At 38.0% G+C, this 12,156-nt stretch overlaps 1 protein-coding gene across 8 annotated transcripts in view; it reads right to left on the minus strand.

Annotated features, from left to right (window-relative positions):
* Positions 1-12,156, minus strand: part of kif6 (kinesin family member 6) — a 76,158-nt gene that overhangs the window by 33,359 nt on the left and 30,643 nt on the right. For all 8 annotated transcript variants that reach the window (XR_009067206.1, XM_057860183.1, XM_057860182.1 and 5 more), the window contains 2 exons: positions 10,656-10,812; positions 5,233-5,430 (listed from right to left, as the gene is read on the minus strand). Coding sequence is in view for 7 of the 8 variants with exons in the window: in XM_057860183.1 (XP_057716166.1) it covers positions 5,233-5,430; positions 10,656-10,812 (355 nt within the window). In the remaining variant the exon portion in view is untranslated. The remainder of the gene's footprint in view (positions 1-5,232; positions 5,431-10,655; positions 10,813-12,156) is intronic.

The raw sequence follows: 12,156 nt of genomic DNA on the forward strand, positions 1-12,156 counted from the left end.
ATGTTTTCAAGACACCTCTGGCTTATTACACAAAACCTTAAGGCATTTTTAGTATGTTCTGTCTGTATGCATCTAAACAAAACAAGCTGAAAGTGCACAGTAATACTTTCTGTGTCAAATTCGCCTCTTATATACATTATACATGAATACATTTCGCCAGAGTAGCACATTTTGGCAGAACACCGTTTTTTTTTTCATACTCTCGTCTCTTCTTTCCTGTTCATCTTGCTTTTGCTGCTTGTTTTGTGAAATATAGACAGTGCTGTCATGCTCATTAATGTTCCTCTCGGGTTCAAATTGAAAGGGTTGAACAAATGACATGTTTATGACGCTACAGTCATACTCTGGAAGCCCAGTATTGTAACCATGTGACGTCACCGCCCTGGGACGTCAACAGCAATGGCGACCTACTAGTTAAACTAGTATAATAATGAAAACATCAAGAGGGGTTTCAATATCAAATTATTTTAACTCATGATAACGTTTCTTTTAAGAACTACAAGTCTTTTTATCCATGGATCCCTTCAAACACAAAAAATAAGACAGCTTATGAGTGCAGCCATTTTTTATGTCACGCACATAGACACTAATAGACATGAGCACAGGTGCATGTGATAATGAGTATTGATGACATACAGAGAAAAGGCGGATAATTTGGTATTCTTACATTCTGCTGGCTATGTTGAGTGGCCACCTTCGGGAAATATTTGTTAGGGCCCAGTGTTGTTTTCGTCAACAATGACGATAACGAAAATATTTGTCAATGAACACTTTTTTCATGACGATAACAATCTAAAAACGTGTTTTGAAAGACTAAAACATAAGACTAATGCCAGTTTTTGTCTGACGAGACGAGACGAGAATGTGCAATAGTTTCCGTCACATGTTCATTATGTGTAACATTCTATGTGTAGTTTGCCTGCATGGTAGCAGTGTCTGGTTGTGTAACTGTGTAATCTGGCTGTGCTCGCTCTCCCCTCCTCTACCCTTCCCAACCCACCAGTTTGTGTCTCCAGTCTTGGTAAGATTTGTTTTCTTGGCCAGAGAGAATATGCAAAGTTGTTTTAGCTTTTAAAGGTCTGTGCTGAGTGATCATCACACACTAAATGTAACTCGTAGCATTAGCATAGCATTCGTGCTAGCATTGGGCTAATGCTAACAGTGAGCGCAAAACTCTCGGACACCTTTTCTTTACTTACAGGTCGTGGCGCTCAGGTGGGTATCATTGAAAATAATATACTGTTTTCCCGTTGAGTGTGGATTAACACTAAATTGGCATTGTCCTTGTAGATAGACGCTACAATATGTGCTCGTCTGTCAATGTTCATTCGAAATAGTTGAACATGACTTGTTTTTGCTCTTGCCCCAGGACCTGTTATATGCGCGCAGCTTGTCGGATTCCACGCCTGCCTCCTTCCGAGCTTCCTCATCTCACGCCGGCTCAGCTACCCCGAGGAGAGCGAGCTACGCAAGTCTTGTTCTCTTGCGTGGTCGCTAATAAACATTACTTGTCGCAACCTTAGTTTGTCTGCTCTGGGATCCCCTCCTTCTCACGCACCCCTAACAATACTGGCTGTCATTTATGTTTTTGTTCCCCACTATCATACATCGTAAAAACTAAATTCAGTGTTTTTTCAATTTATTAAACAAAATTCTTTTCGCCGGAATGGACATGATAAAGGTGCTGTCTTTCCCTTTTTTCCTCAGTCCACCAAACTGGTTGCATTAGAGGACTTTATGCATCATGAAAAAACAGACAATAATTGAAAAATGCCAGGTGAAATTATTAGTTAACTTACTGTTCAAATAGAATAGTACGACATAGGACCACTGCCTCACTTACATCTTTCATCAAGTTCCATTTCCTACATTGATTGATTTGCCTAACTTCATCTGTCTGGTATAGATTCAAATGTGTGTTTATTTTTCAAATAGGCTCCTCTTTCAGACACACTGTTAGCAATTAGCCCTCCGCTGGCCTTTTAACCGCATTGGACACAGATATACAAAAATGAGAGGATGGGGGAACTGTGGTTAAAGCAGACAGGAGTGCAGCCTCAGTTTGATGAGTTGCTGGCTGGAAATCTACTGCCCAGTGGCTACGACTGAACTAGTTATGAAAGCTCAGGTTTGTCATCATCCACTTAGACAAAACCAGGCAGGAAAAGTCAAATAAATGCAGATGCCTATCTTAGGAGCGTGTCTCAATGCTTAAATGGCTCAAGTCTTAGTAGCCTCTGCATTCTTGTTGCATTCAAGGTAAGGTTAAAAGTACACTGACTGGCCCACAAAAAAACAGGAGTTACTTGTTCTGCAATCTTCATCATGTCAGCATGCTGTACGGTTTGTTTTTTTCAGTTTAGATTATAAGCCCGAAGAGAGGATGTGGCAGTGTGATGACGTTCTCCTTTCAGAACACAAAGACACATCTGGGATCAATTTGCCAGATAATGAGATGACAAGAAAAACAGACATCGGCATAGCTAAATTATATTCAAAATATTTATGTATACATTTACTCAAAAGATACACTCAAGATATCTGCGCATATTTAAGTCATGTGTATTTGGCAGAGCATGAAGTTCAGAGTGGAAATTCACGAATTTGTTGATGGTGTCGTTTGTGTTGACTGGTCCTGCTCACCAACTTATGTTCCAAAGAACACTGAGGATTTTAAACAAATCAACAATAAATCATAGGTTTCATATCTACAGTGTGGATACTGTACATAGATGCCTTGAGATTTTTCTTTATTTTTGTTCATGGACCACGCTCATTACTTAAAACATAACGTAGAAGGTTTTGAAGAGATACCCATGGGCCCACTATCTAAAAATCAAGGGTTTATCAGGCACCTATGCAAAATTTTAACCGACTCACTAAAGATCAGCTTGAGCTCCCACATTCCATAGGAAGGAAATCACCTGGCTGCTCTCTCTGCATCTAATCCATCCCAAATTCTCTGTCTCCTATACAGGCGACAACATCTGCTAAACATTTACTCAATTCACAAACTCCTTTGTTAGTGGGGTACAGTCACTCACTATTTAATAACAGCGAAAAGTAACAACGAGAACCTGAGGTGATGATGTTTTTTATAAATTTTATAATTACAAATCATCATCATCATCATCATCATTACAAATCATTTCAAAGCCTATTTACCCCATATCAAAGGGGAGGTATCGTCTACTTTTTAGGCATATGTTAACATTCTACAGCAAATTCAAGTCACAATTTTACCTATAATGATTTGTTAAAGCTATATGTATTATATACACGACTTAATATAGTGTTTGCATCATGGTTGTCTCAAACGGCTGGAAATAGGACTTTCTGCCTTTAAGAAACTCACCCCATCTCCCCCATATGCAAGCGCTCCGGTTTACTTTCGTTTTAGAGCCAGCGCTTCTACAGAGAGGCAGTTCAATTAAAGATAATCACGGTAGCTGATAGTTTGACTCACGTGTATATATAAATAAATATATATATAAGTACATGACATTTCCTCACACTTGTCGTCTGCCCAAGCACTAAATGTTAGATAAACTGTAGCATTACATACAAACTTGTCTTGAAGGGGGAGGGGAGGCGGGGCGCCGGAGGAAAGTATTACGGCACACATAGAGCAGAGGATGAGCTAGGAGGAAAAGGCGGAGTTAGGTACCAGTGAGCGTTTCAGCAGTCACTACCGGCAGACAGTTCGACGATTTCTCAAACATAGGTGAATGGTTCAGAAAACCTCTTTGACTGTTTTTAACCAGGAAATTACCATAAAGCATGATTAAAACCTTGTAAAAGTGAAATTTGCTCATGACAATTTTAAAACATCCAACCTAGCAATGACTGGATTCAATTTCAGAACTATTTGTGGCTTCTGTTGTGATGTTGAGAAGTCCCGCACTAACATTTTATGAGATTTTTCTCAGTGAATGCTGGTCATCCAAAGGATTTGAATTAAGATGCCCATTCGTTTTTTGTGAAACCCTGCTGATAACATACAGGTATGGACACCTTTAAGAAATGATTAAGCGTGTCCTATCACTGGAGAAAATCATGGAACTATAGCTACCATATCTAAATATACCTATAGTAGACACTCATTTGGCCTAACACACATAGATACTAGTAATTGGATAATTGAATATCTGACAGTTTTCTTTTTTTCATTGTCCTGCTAGCATCAACATTTTTCAATATTAAAAGGGAATATGTTAGAAGATCGTGTTATACATTACCACAATCATATGTAAAAATGTAATTAAGCCCTTCCTGCAGATAACAGCTATCCTGAAAGATGCAATAACATCTCCAAGCATTACAAGAGTACCGTAATTTTCAGATTATAAATCGCTACTTTTCCCCCACATTGTGAATCCTGCGGCTAATAGTCCAGTGCGGCTTATTTGTTAATCTATTGGTGTTAATAGGTAACATTTTATTTGACAGCGGCGTCATAACACTGCCGTGAGACCGTCATAATTGTGACATGACACTATCATGGGCATTAATGAATGCTTATGACTGATGTCATTAAGTATCATGCGGCAAATTATGTCACTAACTTCATTTATGCCCAACTCGGATCTTATACATCTTTTCAAAAGTGAGAAAAAGTGAGATTGCCGGATGACACAAAATTATGTCATAAGCATTCATTAATGCTCATGGCAGTGTCATGTCATAAATATGATGGTCTTATGACGGTTTTATGGCGCCACTGTCAAATAGTGTTACCAAATGCCAGTGCTAGCAATTAATGAAACAACTGGAAGAGTAACTAAAGAATTAGCGCAGAACATTAATTTTGATTCTTATTTACATCTGCAGCGCTGCAAGGCATGCTAGGAGGCATTTTGGACGACAACAGTGTTGACAGCAGGTGGCAGCAGAGATTGACTCTCTCCACCAAGGGAGCAGTGATAGCCAAATGAAGCTTCTTGAAGCAATGAAGCTTCGCAGCCAATTGGTTCTCAAAGCTTCATGGTGGTTCATTTGGTCTTATGTCAAATGATGCTGCTGTCAAATAAAGTGTTACCGGTTAATATATTTGGTGTAAATATCACATAATACAATGAGGACAGCTGCGGCTTATAGTCCATAGTGTGGCTTATCTATAAACAAATGCCGTGTCAAATTTGGTGGGTGGCGGCTTATAGTCAGGTGCGCCTTATAGTCCGAAAATTATGGTAAGTAAGAACACACACTTAAACAAAAAAAGTCTTTAAGTACCTCTTTGCATGCACTGTACAGCTTGTCCTATCGTACCAGTTGAATTGGGTTTATTGTTTCCCGCCGTTTGGAGTAGCATTGCTGCCAAACTTGCATCACTCTTGCTGGTATGCCTATGTCCATTGGAAATACTTGCAAGCTGTATTGAGCTCTCATTGGCTATTTTCCCCTCCCTTTTCAAAATCTTAACCAGGATACCTATACATATTGAGTTAAAGAGCAAATCTGTATTTTGTTTGTGAAGACCAAGATCAATATTTGTAGACAATGGAATATCATGCTTTAGCTGACAAAACATGTTGTACCTGAAGGCCAGCAGATATGCTTGAAAGCTAGACTGATTAATATGTGTTACTTTCAGACAGAATTTCCATGAGGTAAGCCAGAAATGACAACAAAGTAAAGGGCAGTAAGCACATTAGCTTCCTCACGGCATGCAAAAGAGTACGCTTTAAATAACGGCAGATTGCTGACATGTGCTCCCTGTCAGACATCACAGACTCAGGGAGATGTCATGGTCTGGGATGAATCAGTGGAGAGAAGGGGTGCCAGGAAGCCTGCAAGGACTTTGCCAAGATTCCACAAAATCTTCTTTACTGATGAGATTGTATGTGTTTGTCTATTTGAGTCCAAGTGTCGAAATCCTTGTGAGTCTGGGTTTACTTGCGTGAGTATGACATAAACAGACATACAGGAAGCAGGCTGGCTACTAAAGGAGGCTGAAACAGAAGAATTACCAGTGTGATTCTGTTAACACTTTATCTGCAATGAGTTTCACTTTTCCATATGCCTCCCTGCGTTTGGGATACATTTATCCCCTCTTTGTACTGCAAATGCAGTCCTACCTCCCGATTTGACTACTATACCATGCCTGTTTTTTGGTACACACAAGAAACGATTGCATCTTCCACATCTAGTGATTTCCCCCCTAACTTTTGAAAGAAGGGACAATTTGTAAATTGTATTGTTGAAAAGAAGGAAATACTCTACTAAATGTTTACCAGCCAATGCCAACTGACATTTGAAAGGGAATATGAACATGACTGCTCATTGACTAAGAAAGGAGCGGCAAATGATCACATCCAAAGCAGTGCAAAATGCTCTATATCAAATTCACCAGCCTGTACACGCTTACTAAATTTACTATGCCCTGTCCATGTACGCGTCCATTGAATTATCAACACCTCGTGTAACCGGAGTTTCGGACGATAACTTTTTCCCTTATTTTGAATCCTGCGGCTTATAGTCCAGTGTGGCTTTTTTGTTGATTTATTTGAGTTAATAGGTAATACTTTATTTGACAGCGGCGTCATAAGACTGCCATAAGACCATAAGAATTATGACATGACATTATCAAGGGCATTAATGAATGCTTATGACAGATGTTATTAAGTGTCACCCTCAACTTATGTCAATAACTCCTTTTATGTCCAGCTCGGATCTTTTACATCATTTCAAAAATGAGATAAATTTGCCTGATAACACAGAATGATGTCTTTCAAAATAATCCATTAATTTTCATGGCAGTGTCATGTCATAATTATGATGGTTTCATAACAATCTTATGGCGCCACTGTCAAATAAAGTGTTACCAAATTCCATAACTGGCAATTAATGAAACAACTGGAAGAGTAACTGAAGAAATAATTAGCGCAGAACATTAATTTTGATTTGTTTTTATATTTGCAGAGCTGCAATGCAGGCTAGGGGGCATGATGGACGACACAGTGTTGACAGCAGAGATTGACTGTCTCCCCTAAGGGAGCAGTGATAGCCAAATGAAGCTTCTTGAAGCAAAGAAGCTTCACTCACTCTGCACAACAACTTGCAAGTCTAGATTTGCGTTGGATATGAAAATGAAGCCCAATGACTCAAGCAGACAATGGAATGCTCTTTCGATATGCACAGTAGCAGAAGATACAGTAAAATAATCAACCTGCATATTGACCTGTTGCCTTGTTCAACAAAAAAATGTGGGACAATTAAGATTATTTTATTATTATTTCAGTACTGAACTGTTTGGTTGTGTGCCTGTGCTTATTGATGTGCAATATGTGCCATGGCACTATACAAATGTAAAAATACTGATTTAGCAGATAGTAATGCAAAAGCTTGCCTGTGATTTAAAACCTTCAATTATTTACTATTGATCATACATCCTAAATACTATGTATAGAATTTTATGAATAAAACATTGGAGCAACATTAAAATTAGATAGCACTTCTGGTATATGTCCCACATTAACTTGATATACAGTAATGTACATTTAATGACCAAAGCACATTCCATAATAATACATTTTTATGTTCCTCATGCATGGTATTGTCATTAGCAGATGTTTCACAAAAAATTGTGGTGGTCAGCGGAACATTTAGAATGTTCAGTAATAGGTGCAAATGGCATTACTTCAGATGGTAAATGAAGGCTCAGAAGAACGTAATTTGCTTTGCTGTCTGACAAAACAAAAGGAATGATAGTGGGAACAAGAGCACGAGAAAACTGTATCCATTATATTCTTTAATGATAGTGATTATGCTCTAATTGTAAAGCTGCCAAGTTTTAAATATGTTTAACCTAATGTGGCTGGCTAACATCTCTGGGTTTCGATAGATATTATTCAACTGATACCCCAGATTTTTCCATCATGGAGATGTCTGGCATCTGATAACTTCATTTATGCTAAACACAGACATAAGCTTGAAGTATAGGGTGAAAATATTTCTCGGTGGGCCTCCAGATTGGATCAGTGGACTCACTCATAAGCCATTCAGCACAAATATTGTGGTCATACATATCTTATTATGCTCATTCAATCTCCCTGCTCCATCTTTCATGTCACTTTCTATTAAGATGGTCAATAAAGCAGACATAGGAAATATAGAACATTCCATTAAACCACAGTGGCGTGACACAACACTAATCTTACTGGCCACAAGTTGCTCCAATTTTAAATGGACCACATCATGACCATCAAATAAGACAAAGTCCTCGTGGTTCTTGTCACTTAGAGGCACTTGCTTTTAGAGATAATTGAGATTGAGGGCACTATTTTTGTGTCTAGCACAAATATATACTGGCATGTAGTTGCACTATGCAAGGTTGGATTTTAGACAGGCTGTGCTCAGGCAGGTGCATTTGAAAGAGGACTGTTTGTGCTGATATAGAATAGATCCATCACAGATAATGACAGTGGCATCCAACATCATTTTTAAGGGTACCACAGATAGAAAGACATGTAGTTCTTAAAAGATAAATGTCAGTACGAGTTATAATGATCTGATCTTAAAATCCCTCTTAATGTTTCCGTTTTGATAAAATTTGTAAAATTTTAAATAAAAAAATAAACTAGTAGCTCGCCATTGTTGTTGACGCTGGGTACTTCACAGTGTCACTCTTTAACTATGTTAGATAGTGATTTAAATACACTGCAAGGCGTCAATTGCTAGTTTCAAATTACCGTATTGGCCAGAATATAAGATGGACCTGATTATAAGACGACCCCCTCTTTTTCAAGACTCAAGTTTGGAAAAAAAGACTTTTTGAACACAAAATTAATTTTTATACAGAAAATAATTACAGTACATCTGAAACAAATGATTATAACAATATATTTGAGAGAAAAAGTATGCTATTTTGCCTCATTCAAATCTTAATATCTGAACATTTAAATATGTAAACTAAAGTGCAATCACTTCAGTAAATGAATGGCTTCTGGTTTTTGAAATGTAAATAAACCAATCTATTATGATAAAACAACAAAATTGCAATAACTGCATTAACCATCAAATTGAGGTCTAACCGTAACTGTAGTCTTGAAACAAATCTGAATAAGGAAAAACATTGCAATAAAATATTGCAAACTGGTTAAACTTCAGAGTAGCTGTGATCTGTCATGACAGAACATTACTCCTCAAGTTCAGCATTCGCTTCAATGATATCTGGCGCCATCTAGCGTCATGAATGGGTATACTGTCTAGACCCCGAATATAAGACGACTCCCACTTTTTCAGTCTTATTTCAATGCAAAAAACATCGTCTTATATTCGGGCCAATACGGTGATAAGGGATCAAGCCAATGAGTGCATTTTGGCCATCAACAGACGCTGTAGTTTCCTGTGCAGGTCCATTGTGGCTTATGTTCATTTGAGTGTTGTTTTCACAACAAACAAGACTCCTGATCATGGCTCCCAGGATAGGAATTTGTATAATGTGACTGAATATTGCCACCCAGTGTATTTGTTGTGCTAAACGAGTTGCTAAAATGTTTAAATAGAGTTTGACCAAAGTCTGTGTAAGTTTCATGTGTATTTTGCATATCTGTTTTGATTGTGAATTTGTAAATGACAGTTCTCTTTGCATTGATGTTGTTTAACTGTGTGAAAATAGGGCCTCATTAATAAAAATTGAAGCACTTTTCTTTTTGTGAACTTATTTTTTTGATATATTATTTTTGTTGTATTTTCATTATATGACACTTATGTTTGTTGTGAAGGAGTTGCCGAAGCTTATGCCAATAAAAGGCACGGTCCGAGCTATGAAAGCCTTTGTCCAATCGCCTTTCTCTACCTCTTAGATCTCAATGTGCACAATGATACGACTAGCCAGCAACCAAGCTTTGGACATCTGCTTTTACGTGACAAAAATAAGGTAAGAGGCAAACGTTTTCTTGTGTTGTGATGCACTGCCCCGGGCTAACAGAATCAAACTGCTGTGTTTCACTGTATACCCTAATCATGTGCAAAGCGCACGGCAGCTCTGGATGCTAATTATCTCCATAATAATATTGGAATAAGTTGGCTGCTCGTCTCATCCCGTTTTCCCTGTTCATTTTGCTTTTGCTGTCTTTCTCATTAATGTTCCACTCGGGTTCAAATTGGAAGGGCAGAACCGATGACATATTAATGTAGTTAAAGAGTGACAGTGTGGAGGTCAGGCAGCGTGGCCATGTGACATCACCGCCGTGCGACGCCAACATCAGTGGCGACCTACCAGTTAAAATAATTTTACAAATTTTATTAAAACGAAAACATTAAGAAGGGTTTTAATATCACATTATTATAATTCGTACTAACATTCATCTTTTGAGAACTACATGTCTTTCTATCCATGGTACACTTTAAAAGGTGGTGTGCTCACATCTTGTGTGGAGATATCTCTATGTGGAAATAGACAACTACACTTGGCCGGTGTGGTAACAGACAATTTAAACAGCCACATTCATTAAATGAACTAATGCCAAACTTCAGTCGGTAAGTCTAGCTTGGCACAGAGCAAAACTGCCAAATTTGGGGCTTCATATATGTGTGTGGAGATATTTACAGTCACCCAAAATTTTGGAAACAAAATTGACCACTTGTCATTCCAGGAACAGAATTACATACATACATTAAAAAATTGCTATGAGCAACATGTTAAAGGATACGGATTTCATTATCACGCTGAACCAGCAACTCTTTAAGTTTGTTCACTTCCTCTGCACAGTGGGGCTCTTGAATGTCTTTCTCCTCCAGTAAGGCTGTTGGTGACTCCTGTATATCACGATTACTGCAGTTTCCACTTCTATTGCCCAGAATCATCATCTGTCAACCCGAGGCAAAACAAAGCACACATTTATGAAACCTTGAGGGGATAGCCTTGCTATAAACATTGAAGAGGAAGCACATTAAGGAAACTTTGCAGCATTTGACAACACAGCAAAGGAGTGTTTGAGGAAAAAGTTTCCATCATGCAGAGCAACATAGCAACAATTTTCACCAGTTAAGCATGAGTAAGCAATACTCCCACAAAACATAACAAATCTTCTAATACGACAAGTTTTATTGTTTGTTTTGGAAAAAGGCAGAACATTTTAAATGAAATGTTTTCTACTTCATTTAAAGGTATAGGCTACTTACTACAGAACCGAAGTTCTTTGTTCATTCTCTCACCATTCTCTCAAACACACACACAAACACAACACGCATGGGCACCCCCACCCCACACACATGCACACAAAACAGGTGAATGTTAACACAAGATCTTGCATCTAATTAGATAACGTATAGCGGTAAGGAAGATACCTGTCAATTACATGTAAACTTTATTGAGGTTAACTTTAATGGGAATATAATACACAAACATAGAATACACGTTAATCATAAAGTTAAACAAAATCACCTAATTTAAAAATCAATTCCCATATACATACATATGACAGATATACAGTAATGACAAGTCAAGGAATACTGTTAATACAGTGATCTCTTGCTACTTCGTGACCTCAGTCCATCTCGATTTTTTTTTTTCCTAAATAAATGCAGTATTTTATTGAGCTGTCCCTATACAATCACGTAGTCTTTCACTCTTGCTCCTGCCGCTTTTCTTGGTCAGGCAGTGCACTCAAGTTACTTATTAAAGTTAACGATGATTGACAGACGTTAAGGTTTGATCTTACCAGAGACGCTTGAAAGCCGAAACTTCAAAGCGCCACATATGTCAATCATCGTTTAACTTGTTAAACAGTTGCTGTGGCAACTCATTGTGTGTAAGTAAGCAGTTTGAGAGGATCTGAGTGGACTCACTCAATGAAGCATTCAATAAAGACAAGCATTTTTGTACTTAAAAATAATTCAGTTTAAAACTTATCATAATTATTACATTTGAAGTGTTTAACCCTTGAGAGTCGAAGGACGCGCCGGCGCGTCCTCAGCGCACGTCGTCTTTGAAGCGCCCTCACGTTTTAAATACGTCACCCACATGCCGTTGGTTGGTCTCGTTTTAAAGTGCGGAAGTTGCGGTTTACTCTCGTTATTATTTGAAGTCAATCGACCAATTAAAACGTGAGATATTGTCATTTAAGTTTTATAGTTTTATTGTCCTCTCAAAAAAACATTAAAACGCTGCATGGATCATTTGTTTGTGTCTATATTTCCATCATTTCTTGT

This window comes from Corythoichthys intestinalis, chromosome 15 (assembly GCF_030265065.1).
Source record: "Corythoichthys intestinalis isolate RoL2023-P3 chromosome 15, ASM3026506v1, whole genome shotgun sequence".
NCBI lineage: Eukaryota > Metazoa > Chordata > Actinopteri > Syngnathiformes > Syngnathidae > Corythoichthys > Corythoichthys intestinalis.